The sequence below is a fragment of the Chlamydotis macqueenii genome, chromosome 9 (genome assembly GCF_036417535.1).
Source record: "Chlamydotis macqueenii isolate bChlMac1 chromosome 9, bChlMac1.mat, whole genome shotgun sequence".
NCBI lineage: Eukaryota > Metazoa > Chordata > Aves > Otidiformes > Otididae > Chlamydotis > Chlamydotis macqueenii.
This window is the reverse complement of record NC_141564.1, coordinates 14,369,781-14,386,737: the sequence shown is the minus strand read 5'-3', so window position 1 is coordinate 14,386,737 and position 16,957 is coordinate 14,369,781. Positions and strand designations below refer to the sequence as shown.

The window sequence follows — 16,957 nt, the reverse complement described above, 5'->3', positions numbered from 1 at the left end:
AAACCAACCCTACCAGCTCCTAGAGCACTCAGGCTCAGCTGGGATTCAGAGTCAAGTCTCAGGTTGCTTCTTTTAGTGTTGCAGTAGCTTGCATGAAATGAAATCTGGGTTTGCATATGTTGCAGTGCTTTAGTACAGTCCTCAACTGACAGAAATCTGTATTAGGAAGCTACTAGCAAAACATAAAAGCCCTGAAAGCACTAACTGCAGGATTGCAGGCTTGCTGGACATGGGGAAAGGCTGAAAGATGATGGAAACATAGAGCCAAGAAAACAAGCAGTCTAAGATTGCTCTCTTCCTTATACTGATCTTTCGTCACACACTGTTGGACACTGCTGAGGAGAGCTAGACAAATCTTTGGTTTGGCCCACTGGCTAAATTTTGGTAGAGAGGGGCAGCTTCAACAGGACAGCCAAGTAAGGGAAAAAGGATCTGCTGGACACTGCCAATCAAACAGATGCTTTGGAATCTGGAGCACAGATTTGCAATGTAGAAAGCACAGGGATGGTGGAAGGAAGAAGGAGGACTGAGAGCAAATAACAGATATTAAAGTTTTTTTCACCCCTATTTCTTTCAGCTTGTTGTCTAATCAGCTGTTACCCTCCATTCCAACCATCATCTTACACATAATTCATGGAATACTTGAGAGTTCTTTAGATCAATGATGGTAAACATAAGATATTATTACAGTAAATCAGCAAAGTAAGAGATTTCAGCTAACTGGATTACTTCAAATTAACTCATCTTCCGATTAACTACATACTAAGGACTAATTTAAAGATTAAAGTAGGCACCTACTGTTGTTCTGAGCAGAACAATGTCCGCTTCTTCCAAGCTGCAGTGGATGCAGTTTGCCCATACATCCCACTCTGGCTTCCAGTAAAACAGTAGCAGCAGAGCCCCACAGGACAAGATGTATCCAGCAATGCATAAGGCCTTTCGGCAACCTTGGGTTTTGTAGCCAAAAATCTCCTGTACAGCAAAGACAAGGAAAAAATCATCACTAAAATATCATCACTATTTTTCTTAAAGAAACATCTGGAATACTACACCGCTCTCCCATAAGTACTGTTTGGTATGGTACTGTTCAAAAATAAGTCATAGAACTTGTATTTGGCTGCTTTATGAGTCCTAAACATTTTGCATAGTCCACGGAAGTTTTCATCCACCTTCACAAAATCTGGATTGCTGTAGTCTGACGAAACCTCTGAAATAGTTTTATGTAGTTGTGAAACTCAGCATGAAAAGTTGTTATTTGTGTGCATGAGTTGGAATGATATAAAAATACAGAGGCCCTAACCTTTAGACTCCAATTTAGGAACAGAGATTTGCCTGGTCATCTTTTTCAAGGTCCCTTAGTGAGACAGCTAAGAACTTGAGTAGGTCTGCACTAGGGGATGGAGAGTGGTACAGACCCACTGCAGCAGCTGAGACAGTGCCTGCTTCAGAATCAGAAGCACTACTGCTGTCCTGCCATAGCAGGGAGTCTGCTTTAATGCACCTACACTCAGCAGCTCAGCTGGTGTCTCCGCATGGTGCTGAATGACACTGTGTGGCTGCACCAGCTGGAGCTGCTTTACACAACTCGGCACAGACACAGCCTTTGTAGGGCTCTTACCATCTTCCATGACAGCTCCAGTATGGGGTTTTTGGACCTTGACAATGTGGCATTGTCCTAACATCCAAAAATAATAAGAACTGTTAGTAAGAACAACTAATGAACACTTGCAGAATGCTTTACATGTTCAGAGGGCCAAAGGAAGGTACTCACTGTAGCTGTATGAGTAGGTATTATTATTCCATTTTTAAAGCCGAGTATGTTGTTACAGTGAGGCAAGGTGACTTGCCCAAAACTTCAAAGGGATGACTGTCAGCATTACAGTTTAAGAGCTGCCAGGTCTTGGTACCATGGCCAAATTCCCTCTCAGCAGTGCTAGCAGGGACTTGGTAAAGGTGAAATGAAATGCATACACTGAATTTATAGAGGAGACCCAGCCCTGATCTAAGATGGGAGATTGCACGGCTGCAGTTACATCAGGTGACCAGGAGAATTTGCTCACATAAGGGTTAAGATTCTTCAATCTCCTTCTTCCTAGTATATCTGCAGCAATTGTGCAATCTGCTTCTGAAGATCAGATATCTGCAGCCACAGATATTGCAAGATCCATTCATAAGGTGAGAAGAAAAGGCAACGTAATTGGAAGGATGAGTAATGCATAATTCCTGGTTCTGTGCTGGTGTCTTTGCTTGCTATGTGAGACGCAGGCCCTACCCAGTGGTTCCACACACCGCCTCAGCCTACCTGCTCTATGTCATTCTCCAAAAGACAGACTCTATCTTCCTAGCTAATCTCCATGGGGTTTCTAAAAGGAAGAAATAGACAACTGTGGTGAAAAAGTATGGTAAACTACACAGGGAAGTGGCCTGCATTGCACAGGACCTGGTTATATCACCTTGAGATGCACATGCTCAGCGTTTTCAAAGGCTTCTGTAATTTCTGAGCAGCCAAAGAGAATAAGACAACTCTGCAGCAGACAGAAGGAAGCTCATGGAGGACAGCAGGTAGGCAAGGTTGCTAGAAGGCAGTTGGTGTGACTGTCATGTGGTATTAATATTCACATGCTCCCATAAGGAGGTGAGGGGCTCTCCATTCACCCCTGTCTAGTTGCATCCTTAACAAAAAGGTTACAAAATTAGCATCAGCACCAGCATACAGAATAGTACACAGAATGATGTGAACTTACTGTTCACAGCAATAGCTGACTAGCAAGATCCAGATGCTTGGATCCAGACTTTACAGCTTGTCAGCAAGGCAAAGGAACTCCCATGGAGACTGAAACGCCTAAGGGAAGAACTGTTCAAAGAACATGCCTTCAGACTTCCTCCAGTAAATGGCTGGACCTGGCATAACTGGAATAATATTTTCAAATTGGGATGGGCATAAATATCAGGGTGGGGAAGAATGAGATTGCTGCCATGTGCATCTTGCTTCTGTCAGTGAATCATTCCTTTAATTTCCAGCTTTTGTGCCTTACACCTGAAGTCTGAGAAGTCAATAAGGCTGTAGTTAATACAATTAAGAAGGGAGAGGGTGGGCACTTGGTATGTGATTGGCAGTCATTTGGGATCATCTTCTGCTGGCAGTGTTCTTCTCCATTGAAACGCTGAATGATTCCCTAAGCCTGATATGACAACATAACCATAGAGCTAGTGCAGACTCTGTCCTTCTCTGCCTGGGAAACCATGCACCTATATATCAAAACATGTATCTGAGTCCCCCTACGCCTGCATATGTTTGCAGGCCTTTGCTTTTCAGAACAGTTTCCCCACAAAAAAAAAAAAAAAGTGGTTTGATCCCTTAGATCTCAAGACATTTCCCAAAACCAAGCATGCATTAGTATTTCTCATCTTAAAAACTAGGAGAGAAGAAGACAAGGAAAACAGCTTAGCAGAGAAAAAAAAAGGCCATGCCATTACACTTTCTGCTGGATCTTGCTGCTTCTCACAAGGGACTTCCCTGAGATTGAGAAATACCCTCAGGCTGTTCTGACCCAGTGCACATTCTACCCTGTGAACACAAGTGTTGGTTCAGGTTCATTGGTTTGTGTCTTGATGAATGTGACATTTCTGAATGTAGATGTTCAGGAGCTCTACAAGGAGTAAGCTGGGAAAGAATAAACATCAAATGTTAGCTGCTGTTTTGTATTTGGATGTCCATGCAGGAATCTAAAGCCAAAGCAAAGCATTTCCCATGGTTTGGAAATGTCTGGAGCTGGCTACCTGACCCACATCATTCCGCAGTAAAGCTAGGCAGGGAAATAGACTGAGCTCCAAACCTAGCTTGTGCCAAAGTTCCCCGGGCCAGAACCTTTCAATAGCTAACTTCAGAATAAAATGTTCTGTTAGGTTGAGATGTTTTTACTGACCTTGTGCCTTCAGCTGGAATGACTATACCTATGAATAGCGCATTCATAAAAAAATTTAGTACTTAAATAACTCCTTGTTGAAACAGAAACAGTACAAGCACTTCTCAGTTATCAAAGAAGTCAACAGTGGAATTCTTTAGAAGAATTCTCAAAACCATAATCTTCTCAAAAAAAAAGGTGACTATTAGACCCACAACAGAGGTAATCACAATGTGCATGAAGAAGGGGGGAACAGGCACACACATGGCGCAGGTTTCTTGGCAGGTTTATTTAGCCATGTGAATGCCTTACAGTAATTAGGGTTTGGAAATTCTTCAAGCTTATTCAGGATTCACTCACCTATACTATAAAGATCTCTAAGCAAATGCATGTCCACTACGGCAAACAATACTTCCAGGGCTGGCAGAAACCCTGGTGTTGATGACACCAGTAAGAACATGTCTGTCATGTTGGTTTTATGTTGTTAAGGAAAAGAGAATAACTTTTGCTGTGTGACATTTCATTGCACAAAGAAGATGTACTGATGCAGACATGCCTCTTTTGAAGATGAGTCTGATGAATAGATTTGCACCTTGACAACTTTTCCACTCTGTGAGCAGGTTTTTAGGTCTCAATGTGTGCATTTGGCATATATAACATTACACAGCCAAATAACCTGGGTTCTTGAGGGCACAAGACTAAGAGAGAGTGGAAAACGAAGCTAAGATTATCTATCTGTAAGACTCCAAAGGGCTTCTTGTTATCTCACAGGAGCTAGCACTGTCTACAATAGAGACTGGTATGCAGGGCTCATCTAATCTCTGTAGAATAATTTTTAATAAATTGTAGTGTATTGTAGAACTTTGTTTCCTCATCTTTCTCTTGAGACTCCCAACAGTCAGAAGAGTGACTAGTTTAACTTGTGAGTGAAGGGTCTAGGGAGGGGCCATGTAATATTGGACAGAAAAAGCTGCCAGACCTGCTCAGTTGGCAGAAAGCATGCTTATTCCAAGAAAGGTTCTTAGCTGCTGTTACAATCATACAAAGCCAGCACTCAAGGGCTTATCACTTCAGTGTGCAGCAAGTGTTTGTTACTTATGCTTAAAAGAAAAATTGCCTGTAACTGCCAGGTCATCTGCACAGCAGAACTTAAATACAAAAGTCAAACAAGTTCAGGCACCCTTTTGTTTGGTGAAAACAGGCCTGTAGCTACCAGCAAGGAACCTAAACAGTGGCTGTAAACTATCATATTTCTCGCAACACAATCACCAAGTATTCTATTACAAACAACCTGTTGCTATAACAACAGCTAATAGGATTAGACTTGAAAGACTGGTTAAGATTCACAAGGAATTTAATAACTGAATCTCATTCTTACCAACTGGAGCCTGTTTCATCAGAAGTTTGTTTCTGTTACCTCTGAAGCCAGGAGCAATATTCACTATCGTTCCATTAGGAACAAGGTTATGACTGTCAGATTCTGTCTTAATTTTAAGAGTTAAATTTTTCAAACTGAAAGTATATAAAATTCCTGGATCAGATTCCCTTCAGAATTTTGGCATCTCAAAGGAGGCAGACAGCTGCCAATATGCAAGCAGCAAACTGGGTTTCACCAGCTGACTGACTGCAGTTGTCCCATTCCTTCAGAAATAAGGAACTGGGGAACATGTGCTTAAGACAGGCTTCTGGCAAATCCTTCCTGAATCAGCAGCCTGTTGAAGTCTACCACAATCTTTTCCACTGGAGGACTTATGCTTTGCACTTCAGGGTTTGTGCAAAGGAAATTATTACTCCCAAGCTGTACAGAGAGGAGCATCAAATTGGCAGAGGGCATAAAGCTGTGTTTTTCCTCCCTCTTCCTATTCAATCAAGAATTCTTCTCAAAAACACCTTCAAGCAGATCCTTCTGAAAGGAAGGAAAAAAAGAAAAAAAAGCAACCTAACTCCTAAAATAAATCCCTTCCTATTACCACACCTATTAGCCCTCTCTGAGGCAAGCTGCTGTGAGTGCTTTCACGCTGCTGAGATCTTTCCAGTCCTACAAATGGTTGTGGAGAGAGAGAGAGAGAGATTCTCTTGTGCTGAATATACATTGCTAAGTTTTAGCTAGGTACCAAGAGTGATTTTTTGTTGAAGCAAATGTGCTCCTGTCACGTAAAGTAATCCCAAAGATGTGTACAAGGATATACAGGGTAGATTTCCTAAGTCAGAGTGATTATTCTTCAATACAGGACTATATAGCATTTCAGCTGTACCAAGGAATGGAAACACTGAAGAAAACTTGTAAGTATTTCTTTTCATTAGAGCTCCCCAAATTTCCTCAGCAAAATGGACAGCTAGCTCAGCATAGGAAAGCGTTGCATGTCCAGAGTCCAATGAACTACTTGCATGCTTTCAAAATTACTTGAACTATTTCACTCTGGAAGAACTGTCACTTGCATGACATCAGCTGTAACATTATCACACCAAGTGATATGATCTTGTTTGAGGAGTCAAAAACTGCTTGTTAACAATTTGGTTCAGATGAATTAAACTGACTTTTAAAAATAATGTTGAAAAATATTTTTCATGGCTTAGAATTTAAAAAAAAAAAAAGTGTTGCAAGGTAACTGAGATGTGCCAGTGCCACTTGCTGTGGCTGCCAATAATTTAAAATACATGATTTTAACAAAGAAAGAATGTCTGCATATTAGTCTTTCACTCCATGTACTCTCTTTCTCCTCTGCTTAAACACAGCCTTCTTTGTCTCTTTCTTCACAACTTCTCTCACCTACATATTACTTTATTTTTCTCTTTCATACGAATACATACACTAGCTGTTCTCTCTTTCTGCACATACCTTGGTTTTTTCCTTGTCCTCTTACAGTACCTCAGGCACCCTCACAGATAACTTTATCTCTCTCATACTTGTAACTTTTTTCTCTCTGTCTTTCATATAAGTAACAAAGACACATACATACCTGCCAGATCTAACACAATTTGGCTATGGTTTTTATTGCATCTACTACTCAACAGCTTTATCAATCTTTTTTCTGTTATTTTCATTTGGGCACCCCAGGTGAAGGAGCACTGCTCATGCTGATAGCAGGCATGGAGAGCACGGCAACTGCCCTGGATTCACAGTGCATGGGAAACCTCAAATTCACAGTGCAGATCTCTGAGCACTGGACTCATGGCACATGTGCTCAGTATGATACTGGTGAGAAACAAGAACATTGCTGGAAAGGTAATGTGGGCTAGCTGGCTCCATGCAAGCACAACTTGAGAGTTACAGTAGTGTACAGCTGGAACTGGACATGCAGGGCACAACAGAGTGGCTCAGCATAACACCAGACAGTACACTTAAACCTGATCAGCTCAGGCTCAATTCTGGCATTGCTAGTGAGAGTGGCAGTGGCAGTGGTGAGAAGAGAACGACAAGGTGTTTATGGTCCCAGAAGGACAGGGGCAGGGTGGAGCACAGAGAGAACCAGCAGCCGTTTGGAGCTGGGGAGCGGTGGCACATCAGCACCAGGGCTAGAGCCAGGAGCGGGGCGCTGCGGGCGGGTTTGGTAACGCGGCGGCGGAGCCAGCCGAGCCCGTGCGGAGCGGAGCGGAGCGGAGCGGAGTCCCCGCCCCCGCAGCCAGCGCCTGGCGCGCCCCGCAGCGCTCAGTTCGTGCGGCTGGGCGGCTCTGCACTGCGTTCCCCGGTACATCCCAGATTGCCCAGGTTGGCTTTACACAAAATGTGACATCTCCCCTTCCCTGCGTGGCAGAGAGCTGCCTGAAGAATCTAGGTTTGTATTTAGGGATAGCAAATGTCCACATTTTTCCATGACGTGGTCTCTTTTTCACTAAAATAGAATTCTCAGCGAGTAGATTTTGAAGATTTCTCCAGGATTTCTGGAAGTGAACAGTCATGTCAGCCTGTAAGTGGCTGTGTTTCACTAGCTCTGCTGGGGCTGTTGTACACCCAGAAATCCTACATGCACTCATAGCAGAGCTATAGTGGCTCTGCAGCACAGGAATTTTGAGAAGCACTGCATTTACCAGACACGCGTGAGAACTGTTGCTGTACAGCTGCATCATAGGTCTGACATCTCCAGCAGAATCTGTTAGGTTGACAGAATGTATATGTGACGAACAGCTGATCCACAACACGTAGTAATGCCAAAGCAGCTAAGAAGCACTGAATTTACTACAAATGTGTGCTGTGCTTACTAGTTAAGAGAAGCTCCATGCAGTAGATCAGATACTTTATGTAAACACGGGACTTAATTCCACATGTTACGGAATGCTAGTAAATATACTCCTCTCTAGGAAACTCTGGAATGAAATATGGTAGTTCTGTATTTAGAAATCCAGAGTTACACAGGCACTCAGGCTGGAATAGTGTTGCCAATTCAACAGAATGCATTTGCTAATAATTTATGCAAACAAAACACATGTGTTTTAATGTTCCAGAGAAAGCCAAGGTCCCAGTACTCGTCTAACTGGAGCTGACCCTAGACATTCAGTTGTCAAATGGTGAGGAACACCACTCCGACCCATACCTCAAGCTCATATAAGACCACCTCCACCTAGATTCATAATGCCACATCAATAATCTGTCATTTCAACCCCTCGTGGGTGGGATAAGCAATTAAATCCAGGAGACACATAAACTTTATTTTCTTTCTGATAAAAAAATTATACCCCTTTCTAACTGTATGTTTCTGCTATGAAAACATCCCCACCACCCAGAACTAAGCTACAGACTGCAGCATTTTATGGCAGAACATGTGCCACCTGCTGCTTCAAGTTGAGAAAGACTTAGTCAGAGATACAACTCACCATCTCATTCTCTTCTCCCTGGTTAAGCTGTGCATAATGGTTCTTGGCAGGATTTTCCCCCATGAAATGACCCTCAGACTTTCCAGAGCACTCTCAGGACAGGTCTTCAGTGTTGTGTGCTCGAACTTCCACACTGAGGAAGTGCTCTAAGTACACACCTTCCTTATAACTCTGCTGATGTTTGAAGAACGGAGCTCCTCCCTCTCTGTGGGGTTAGCAGGTAGCATTCATCCCTCCTCCCTTCATTCTGTTGTTGGAGTTTTGTGACTGCAAGGGTACACGCAAAATTCACTCAAAGACACTGCAAGAAAGAAAAAGTTATATCTCACAAGGGTTTGTCACAATGTAACTCTGGGTCATAATTCTGATAGGTGCAAGCAAGCGCTGTTGGCGTGCAACTTTCAGGGGAGGGTAAGAGGGGAATATTTTTATTTGAGAGATTACGGAATCACTGGAGACCAGGAGTGTGTCCAAATGAGGAGGAAAATAGGCATTGCTGTTGTTAACACTCTTAGCAACCAGCCTGAACCAAGTGTCCAGCTGTGATCCCCACATATGTTTTGGAGAAAAATTCAAGCTCTGGCATTGTAAACAGGGGCCCCAGTTTGTGCAAGTGGATTTATGCACTGATTGTGTGTCAGGATCCAGCCATGTAGGATCTGTAACCAGTATTTTTATTCTTTATTAAGAATATCATCACAGAATGTCTTCCGACGTCACCATATAGCTTTGGGAAATGACACTGAAGTTATTTACTCTCTCCTGGGGGAAAGTGGAGTTCCCCACTGATGTCAGTGAGCTGGATACAAATGTCTCTGACCTCCAAATCAGGGCCAAAAGGAAGCTGGCAGAAAAACAGAACTGAGGGTTTTATCACCTCCTTTTTTTTTTTTTGTCACTGTCAGGCTGCATTGCTTATTAGTCTTGTGATTCATTCTCATTCTCATTACTATTTCCTTGTCCTTGACTACTTTTTAAGAAGTTACACACCAAATATTTTAGGAATGAGGTTAGGAGAGGCAAACCTGTTCTTTCAGCAAATATGTTAAAGAAACAAAAATGTTATTTCTAGGGTGACTGAAACAGATGAAGAGGTGCCAAGTTAGTTCCTATTCATCAGCATTTTGTTTCCACGTGGCATGGACTTGCCCAAGTCCCAAACATCTCAAGCACCAGGAAAGACCACTGCCTACCCTGCAGTGGTAGGGCTCAGAGAAACTGAAATTGGAGAAACGCAGAGGGAACAGAGAAGATAAAATGAGGGAGCTAGGTCAATCAATACAAGGAAAGTTGCCCATTGTTAATAATATGAGCTAGGTACAGACCTGTAAACCAGATGTGCATGTATGCACAGGACAGCGACAGATATGTTTCTAAAAGGCTGGTGACAAGCAGTTTGTATTGGAGTTAAGCTATTTGGTCTTGACACCTAGCACATTTTCAAAAGGAACTCAGACCAGAGGCTGGACAGAAAAGGATACAACTGTACTAAGATGTGTTAAGGTTGATTTGTTGTGACAAGATCAAGGGGGAACAAGGTGGTCTCCATACCCCAGCTTCAGTGTTACCCTTTTCTTCCCCCCACTGCAGCTCTGAGACTAGCTTTGAGCCTCTCAACTTTTCATTTTGTTCTTCTGAGACCCAGCAACTGGAACTCCAGTTATTACAGAAGAATCACAATTTTCAAATAAAAATTACAAGGAAAGAATGCAATGAAGTCCATTTCTGATAAACCTGATTATAGGAGAAAACTCAGTGGTTCTGTCTAGAAGCTGTAAAGACAGGAAATGACTGCAAAGGTACCTTTTCCAAGGCAGGCTGACGATTTTGGGAAATGACTCATTAATCTGGGAGGTGCTGGGGTGGAAAACTGGAGTCCTATACACACTTTTTCTGCTTGGTCAGCTTTTGCTGCTTCCTCCAAATGTCAGCCTTGCTCTTTCTAGTGTTAGTAGAAGACTAGGGTGCAGGAGGGGTCCTTGGCTGCCATTCCACAGAGAAGACACATGAGCTGCGTGCAGAGTATCACACCAAACCTCAGTCTCCAGGGAATAATCAAGGCTCATCTAATCTATTCACTATTCACAGGCCTAGTCCAGCTCCTATTGACAATTTCTGCTCCTACAGAACACTCTTATTAGGGAGATTTATATTTTCACAACTGAAACCAAACTCAAAGCAGATTAAAGGTGTAAAACATTCATCATTTCCATAGTTTTGCAACCTGTCATAACATTCCAGCAAAATCTGTTAATCCAGAACCAACGAAGATGGTGGAATTCGTTCATTTTCTTAAACAAGTTCACGTTCTCCTGGAGAAAACACCTCTAAAGCATCCCAAATTGGAACCTTTAGTTATATGATGCCCTCTACTGCTCAAAGTAAGAATTACAGATCAGTTTATTAAAAGTTACTGGTATTATGTCCTACGGAGTATCATAATTCTTATATTTAAATTGAAATTTTCCTAAAAAAAAAAACCAAACAGATAGAAATAACAAAAATAACTAGTCAAGTTAAAATACAAAGGCAAAGGTAAGATGTAAAACAAAGATAGTCCCTTAGGTTTATATTAACAAAATAAAGCTACAAGCAAGCAAGCAAGAAACAAAAACATGTGCCTCACCACATCCCTACAACTTTTATCTCAGTGCTGAAAATACACATATGTATTATGTCATCCTACTCCAACTTGTTTTGCTCTGAAAAATCCCACTGTGTAAATAAAAGCCTGGCCTACGAAACACCCCAAATCTCTTCTGTTCTGTTCAGCATGCGAGACCCAGTTCTGGGTGTATTACAGGAAGGGAGCTGTGAACCAACTGATGACAGTCCAGAGAACAGCACAAAGAAGAATGACAAAGGAGTCAGAAAACATGGAAGAGGGACTTAGGCTTATTTAATCTAAAGAAAATGTGACTAAGAGGAGTCGTTACAATAGTTTTCAAACATGTAAATGGAGAAAGTAATATTCCTCATGTCCACTGTGGATACAATTAACTTGCTGCAAGAAAGATTCAAATCAGGCACGATCTTTCTATTAATGTTAGCAAGCACTGGCACTGCCAGGTAAACCCTCCAACACCTGAGGTCTTACAGACAGGTGAGGCATGCATCTCTCAGAAATGACACAACTAGAAGTGATTCTGTCGGAGGGCAGATTAACAGTTCTGCTGAACTCTCCTACTTCCTCCTCTGCCTCTGATTTCCATGTAGTCCTTCTGCCAAAAACTCACAAAAGCCCATTTGGACATGCTTTCCAGCTTTCAAGGCAGTGCTACCACCCATTTCACGCACTTCTTCAGCGAAACATCATGGGAACTCCTCTGGGAATCTTATTTAAGCGGCGTGGAAGACGCTGGTACAACCACAGGCCTCCACCCAGGGCTGGGCCTCACCACCCTCTCCAGCGCTGACCTGCCGGGCCTGGCCATAGAGGCGAGCCCAGGCCGCTCTGGGGGTGCCGGGGGTACCCTGGGCCAGCCCAGGGGTACAGGCGTGAGGCGCTGAGGCCAGGCCCTGCGGTCGCTGCGTCCCAGGAGCCATAACCCCGCCGCTACTCCTGCCCGGGAAAGCCCCCAGCCGTGTCCCCTCAAAACCCTCCCTCGCCTCTGCCATGCCCGGAACCTTTGCGCTGGGAGGCGCGGTTTCCAGGCGGACCGGCCGCAGCGGACCGCGTTGCCCGGAAGCGGCGGTAGCTCTGTCAGTCCGCAGCCGCGGCGGCTCCACCTGCCCTTGCCCGCGGCAGCGGAGCCCCGGCCGTTGGCCGCGGTGCGTGCGGCCCCTCTGGGCCCCTCCCGGCCGTTAGAATGTGGCGGACGCGGGCGGCGGCGGCTTGGTGAGCGGGGCGGGCCGCGGCAGGGGTCAGGGCGGGCGCGCTGCGGGCCGCCGGCGGCTGAGCGGAATGAGTGGCCGCCGGAGCCCCGGCCCTCTCCCGCCTCTTCTGACCTCGGGGCCTCTGCCCCGGGCGCGGTGTCGGTTGTAACAGCCGTCCCGGTTGAGCAGGCCCTGGGCACCCGCGGGAGAGGCCGGAGCCGCACAGCGGGTCGGGGTGCGAGCTGGCGGGTCCGCGGAGGGGAGGGTGGCGTGTAAAGGGCGCAGGGGTGAGCCTGAGGCGTATTGGGGTGAGGCTGCTGCTCCCGGGCGGGGAAATTCCCCATCCTCCAGCTTCCCCGGTACCTGGGGGTGCAAAGTGGAAGGTGGTTGCGTCTCCCGCATTCCCACCCTAGGCGTTCCGGGCCGTTTTCGTGTCCTGACGTTGGCCCTCCCCAGCAGCCACCCTTCGTTCCTCTTGTTTTTCACCATTCTGCGCGATTCCAGACAAGAGCGGTGAAACTGAATAGCTGGTAATCTCATAATGTTCCTTAGCAGATTTGGGAGCAGCAGTAAGAAAATAATTTGTTGTCTAGTGCTAAATGAGAAAGGAAATACCACAGTGCTTTTTGCTGGGTTACATTTGAAAGACTCCTTTGCAGTTATAGCTATTAAAAGTGTATGTAACCTGTCTTCACAGAAAATTTGTCCCAGCTGAGGTGGGGATTTTTTGAACTCTTAAACTGGAGCAATATGTGTAAAATGTTAGGTCTGACTTCCAGGTGGAGTGCTTGGCTCTCAGTAGTAACAAGCCCCTTTTTCTGTTTTACAAGGTGTCTATAATCTCGGTGCAATGCGGGAGTACTCGGGTTGCAGGCCTGTAATCAGGCAGATTCTAATGGCAGAGCTACTCATGTCTGGAAGGCTAATTTTTGCCTTTCCAGAGGCTTTAAATTTGGGACTTATGAAACACTTTATTTAATAGCATTGTTTTGGCACTCTTTTCAGCTGAACTGCACTATCCAGTGAAGATCTTAAGGCAATTTTCTTGTCAGTATTAATCGGGAGTTTTTAGCAATGGGAGGTGAGAAGAAAATAGAAGATGGAAGTTTTGGTATAATGACAGAGTAGTGGGGTTTTTAATGAATTATAAGATTTTATATGTGAAATTAAAGCAGGTAGGGTTTTAAATATGCAATAGTACTCAAAAGGCAATTGTTGTTGATCAAGTTCTTGCCATAACAATTTGTGATAGAACTCAATTTTTCCTTCACTTTAAACTTACAGAATGAATGCTGTAAAATACATGTATTTTTAAAGAGCAATCACAGAGAAGAAAATTACATACTATTAGAAAATGTGTTTAACCTAGGTGAAGACTAATAATGAGAAGAGGCTGCCACAGTCATCCCTAGTACATGGAAAATCTCAAGACTAAGAACTCTGTAGATTAGAGCTTGTTACTTGAAAATGCTATAATATTTTCCGCTTTATATAATTCACTTATTCTCTTTAAGGTCTATTAATTTTAAATTATTTAGGATTACAGGATAAAAAATTTGCCTTCTCAGTGGTGTGAAGCACTTTCTTCTTTTCTATTTGTCCCCTTTGTAAGTAAATGCACTTGATAATATTGAAAACCCTGAAAAAAACATCAAGAGACAAGCATTAATTTCAGGAACTGTAACTTAACTCATATTTTGCATCCAGTAAATATTAACCATTCTGATATGATGGTGAGACTGAAAAGTTACAGAAGAAATTGCTTTTTCCAGAGCAGTTGTCTTTTCCTTAAACTAGCAAAACTACATCAAAATGTTGAAGCATGCAGATAGTGTAACTGAAAGCGTACAGGCAGCTTTATTCCAACCTATGCATTTGCTTTAATGTAGGCAGGATTGATAAGATTCCTGTGTTTTAACATATGCTTTTCATGGCTAGGCTCTATTTTCAGAATCAAATCCTTCAGACTGAAATGTTCTCTCTTGCATAAATCTGAATTACTTTATTGAAGTCTTCAGCAATCGTGGTGCATCCATGTTCCTTCAGAAATAATCTTGTCTGTGCATGACCTAAGACAAAATAATAATGCTCTAACCATAGAACTGCAGGATATTGGAGTGAAAGGGACTGAAAAATGTCATTAAGTACGTGCTTCAACTCCAAAGGACAATCTGCTTCACAAAAAAAAAAAAAAAGGACAAATGTATTTTGCAAAGAAATTTTGTCTGTGTATTGGTTTTTTTTGAAGTTTGAAAATCTTCTACAAACTGAATGTTCTCTAAAATTTCGTTTTGAATAGGCCAAACTGTCAAGTTTTCTTTTATGTTGCAAGTTGATCATAGTCTTCTGTGAACTCTTATCTCCTGTTTGCCCAAACTATGTTTTACCACAGACACGTTATGTGCCTTAATCCAGTGTGGAAGTTAAATTTAATTCATAACAGACTTCATAAATGATATTTAGGGTTTTATTTTTGTAACCACTGGAAATGCTGTACCCATTAACAATGTTTACAGCTTTTTATTTACCATTTTACCAATGATAGCTGGAAATGGTATGTTCAGAATGATAATTTATCTGTAACCAGCTAAAATGTAATGTGAATTGATTCTAAAGAGGTTATTGAGTTAATGGTATGTTGAGGAAATCTGTTACTTAAGAGTTTTTATTTCTTTCTTTTAGTGTCATCTGCCAGAGTCTAGCAAATAGCAGCTGTGGAATAAAAAGAAAATCACCACTTCAAAATTTGCATCTTGTTTCCCGAAGTATATATCATCCCTACCATCCAAGTTCAAAATTTCAAAGACCTCCGTTAAGGATATCTGTTAAGCTGTTCTCTTCTCTTAATCGTCTTCCTCTACGCAAAACAAAACTTTTAAATGTGAAATATGGATACCAGTTCCACAGGAACTTTTGGCTAGCTCGACTAGCGTCAAGACTTCTCAAAATTCGCTATCTTATATTAGGATCTGCTGTAGGTGGTGGTTATACAGCTAAGAAGGTATTTGTCCGTGGAAGCTATTTTATGCCTTTTGTCTTTGTTTCTGTTTACTTCAAAGCAATAATTTTTGGTACATCCACAAAAATACAAGATATCATTGTTTAAGTAACTAATGATAACACGGATGAGTGAATATGGAAAACATGCTGTTTAGAGTACTTGTATAGATTTTAAAAGATCCAAGTACTATTATTCATATCTAAAAAATGGTGAGTTAGTATGCTTTATATGTAGGCATTACTTTTCAATAGGTTGTTCATATACTTGTCTACATACATTTATTTTTCTGTTTCTACTATATTTTTTTTTCTGTTTTGTATTAGACATATGATCAGTGGAAGGACATGATGCCAGATCTCGATGAATATAAGTGGATTGTTCCTGACTTCATTTGGGAGCTTGATGAACATATTGACTTCGGTATCGCAAAAGCTAAATGTTACTCTGTCTAAAGACTAGAATATGTAAAAGTTAAACGTAAAGACCTAGGTCTTCAGTGCCTTTCTCCAGTAGCTTTAATTTGAGTGAACTTGTATTGTTAGAGTTTTGTGTGTGTGTCGAACCAAGGTATTTGTATCAGTGTGTTTGTAGGAAGAAATTAAGCGTAGTTTAGCTTAGGTATTCCGTGATTCATCCTTTCATTTCAGAATATTCTTGATCCTTTCATCTGACCATATAATCCCATTATTGAAAGGAGGGTTGCAGTATGATCAAGGGGACTTAAGCGGGTTTTGGTAGTATTACGCGCAAAGGTCTTTCTATATGAATGACACTTGCAAGTAAAAAGTATAACCAGAGAAGTAAAAGATATGCATGAGTAAAAGACCAATTGAAAATTCAGAATGGTGAACCTACCTATCTAGAAAGTTATCTTGAAGATACAAAAGGAAAAAAAAAAAAAATATATAGACTCTGTTTTCCTGAACCTTCTGGTTACAGCAGGTTTTTTGCATGTTTTCAGATGAAAGATAGAAAAAACAAGCACTGAGTTACTTCTTATTATACAGGGTGGTATTTTTAAAAAAAAAAAAAATTAGGAAGATTTTACTACATAGATTGCATAGATAAATGCAGAGATGGAATAACTGAGGCAAATATTTTCTTGTTTTGATTGCAAGTAGACACTACATTTTTATTGTACTTTAATAAGTTTGGCTTATTTTAAGGATTACAAAATTGGCTGCTTAATGAAATTGAAAAAAAAACTTTTCTTAGAATATACAAGAGGTGAGCATAGTTACAGTGTCATAATTTTAAAACGTCCTCTACAAAGTATGTGAGAGAATAATATATGAAAAGTGGTGAAATGCAGCAATAAGTTTTAGACAATATTAAAGTACCTAAGGCAACCAACTTATCAAGAAGTTCAAAGTCTAAAAAAGTAATTGGTTTTTCAGGTCTGATAATCTTTTCCAACACTAAT

General features: G+C 42.0%; 2 protein-coding genes across 8 annotated transcripts in view; one reads left to right on the top strand and one right to left on the bottom strand.

The window, feature by feature from the left end:
• Positions 1-8,982, bottom strand: part of LOC104482675 (putative cation-transporting ATPase 13A4) — a 41,185-nt gene extending 32,203 nt beyond the window's left edge. Inside the window, exons 1-2 of the mRNA XM_086754795.1 lie at positions 8,718-8,982; positions 799-972 (exon numbers count right to left, since the gene is read on the bottom strand). Coding sequence (XP_086610921.1) covers positions 799-972; positions 8,718-8,780 — 237 coding nt within the window. The 5' untranslated portion in view covers positions 8,781-8,982. The remainder of the gene's footprint in view (positions 1-798; positions 973-8,717) is intronic.
• A 3,482-nt stretch (positions 8,983-12,464) lies between these two features.
• Positions 12,465-16,957, top strand: part of OPA1 (OPA1 mitochondrial dynamin like GTPase) — a 57,781-nt gene continuing 53,288 nt past the window's right edge. For all 7 annotated transcript variants that reach the window (XR_015259324.1, XM_086754309.1, XM_086754307.1 and 4 more), the window contains exons 1-3: positions 12,465-12,555; positions 15,216-15,534; positions 15,858-15,954. Coding sequence is in view for 6 of the 7 variants with exons in the window: in XM_086754309.1 (XP_086610435.1) it covers positions 12,527-12,555; positions 15,216-15,534; positions 15,858-15,954 (445 nt within the window). In the remaining variant the exon portion in view is untranslated. The remainder of the gene's footprint in view (positions 12,556-15,215; positions 15,535-15,857; positions 15,955-16,957) is intronic.